This window comes from Sabethes cyaneus, chromosome 1 (genome assembly GCF_943734655.1).
Source record: "Sabethes cyaneus chromosome 1, idSabCyanKW18_F2, whole genome shotgun sequence".
NCBI lineage: Eukaryota > Metazoa > Arthropoda > Insecta > Diptera > Culicidae > Sabethes > Sabethes cyaneus.
Window position 1 is genome coordinate 126074894 of NC_071353.1, and position 2194 is coordinate 126077087.

The following is a 2194-nucleotide window of genomic DNA, read 5'->3' on the forward strand; positions in this document are numbered from 1 at the left end:
CGTTCAAACTGATCTGGTTTCCGTCGAAATTAACTCTTTTATTTACTCGTTTGATGGCTTCCGGTGTTCTTACAGTGTGTTTGCGGCCAGGTTTGGGATTGCATTTTCCGAGAACTAGTTTCCTTCTATCGCCAGATGGTACGAAAGGTGAATCTTTCATTTATTTCGAGCGGCTTCCCTACTAGCACGGTTGTTACAAATTTTTAGTGGTAACCGAAATATGACTAATTTCAGTCGTAATCCGGCTGTTTCAACTAAATGAACCTGTAGTGTACTACTTAGGTTCAGTTTCATTAAAATATTACACGGTCGAACTTTTTTTTCAAAAACAGACGCTTAAACGCTAAAATAAAAATTCAAAACATACTTGCAGACTGTGTTGACATTCGAATACACTGTAAACGAAATATTTGCAGACACATTTAAATAAACTCGTCCAAAAAACACTGACAGTGGATAAATTGAAAATATGCTATCAAATTCCCCGCAATCCCCGGGTGAGAAAAGATGAACCACCTGCTCTCCCCTTCCCTTCTTATAGATAGAAGAATTTGATGTGTTCCCACATTAATGTAATATTGATGACAGTTAATTATGTGGTTTTGGTTACTATTTCGTGACTACATTAACATTTATTTGAAATTCATAAAACAGTTATATTCGTGATACATCTACAAGCAACAAAGTCGTGCGATCTACAATTTTTTCCAGGCGGAGCTAACACTGTAAATTGCTCCGTATCCATAGACTTGAGTCGATGATCTACTCGTTTAAGTTTTGTAACATCATTAATACCGAATAGATTTTCCGATAGAGCTGTTTTAAAAATAACAACAATTAGTTATTTACAACGTAAATTAAAAAACTTCCCAGCGTTAAAAATTACCGATTGGAAAAAATTCACATTCAACGGTAGCAATCCTCCGTACGTCAACAGATTTGGTGTCTGAGATGTCAGAAGCATGATTTCTATGATCTTTTGATCCTTTTTCGCTAACTCATGCCACTGTACATCGTAGATACGATCCGTAAATGCATCCGTTTTAATTTCGATTAACGTTCCCAATAGGCTATAGAGTAGCAACTGGAATGTCGCAACTGTGATCACTACAAAGCCGGGCATCCAGAGCTCCTGAAAAAAAGACTTTATTTGAACTAACTGGCCCAAATTAGATTGCCAGCAAACTTACTATGTACATAACAAACAAGGTGATGAGAACCTGCAAAGCATCGACACTGATTTCCATAAAGAGCTGGTAAGAGTACACTTCATCAAATTTCGAAATGAAATCATTTAGCCGCTGATGGTAGCGGATAATATCAAACAGCTTATCATGAATCGAATCATCCAAACTTCCGTCATCGTTATCGGAAATCAATTTATCTAACTCGTCTAGTTTCAATATCATCAAATCATACTCTGTGCAAATGTTAAATACTAGTATAAAATACATATTTTGTGTAGCGGCCACTTCTGGTGCAAAATGTAGAATGCATAAGGCCTGATACATATAATTCATTTGATAGCCTAGCCGGGTCGCAGGATCCACAAATGGTAAAATAATTCCGATGGGTAACTGAACTTCACCGTTCCATAAATAAACGGCTAATGGCAATAATAAAGTCGCTAGGCTGCCTCCAAGAAACATTCCGCTGTAGGTAATAAGGACTTGCTTCAAAAGTTTAATAAATTTGTTCAAGATATTTTGTTCTTCTCGATCTGAAAACGCATGCTGATGTGTTGCCACAGCTGTTGCAACTAATGATGAGATTGATCTAGTATCTTTTATACCAGCCAAAAGTCGAATCCATCCAATAAAGCAGTAACACAAGGTAATCAGCACGAAAGTCAAATTGAAAATGTCATATCGAAAAATGTACATATCTATGATATGAACCGCCGTGAAAATTGCAGCCGCTACTGAGGTCATCACAGTCAGAGAGTTGACTTCAAAATCAGCACTATGAGTGTTAACACCGGTTAGTTTTAGTGTCCACTGTTGCCAGTGGATGACCCGTTCCAATTCTTGGGCAGATGTTCGTACTTGCGTCATTTTGACGGTCCGATAGATACTGGAGTAAAAATTCGCATACTCAGTGAAGATAAAAGAAAATTTTTTCACGGATAGGCTACTTTAGCCTTGTGAAATATCTCATGTTGCATAATTAACAGCAACTGTTAACAATTTTTTTC

The 2194-nt window shown here is 37.1% G+C and overlaps 1 protein-coding gene across 1 annotated transcript; it reads right to left on the reverse strand.

Moving 5' to 3' along the window:
- Positions 1–762: 762 nt before the first annotated feature.
- LOC128746202 (uncharacterized) lies at positions 763–1454 on the reverse strand. Its single transcript, XM_053843248.1, has 3 exons — positions 1191–1454; positions 887–1132; positions 763–816 (listed from the first exon to the last, which is right to left on the reverse strand). The coding sequence occupies exons 1-3, from the start codon at positions 1452–1454 to the stop codon at positions 763–765; spliced, it is 564 nt and encodes a 187-aa protein (XP_053699223.1).
- Between the last annotated feature and the right edge of the window lie 740 nt (positions 1455–2194).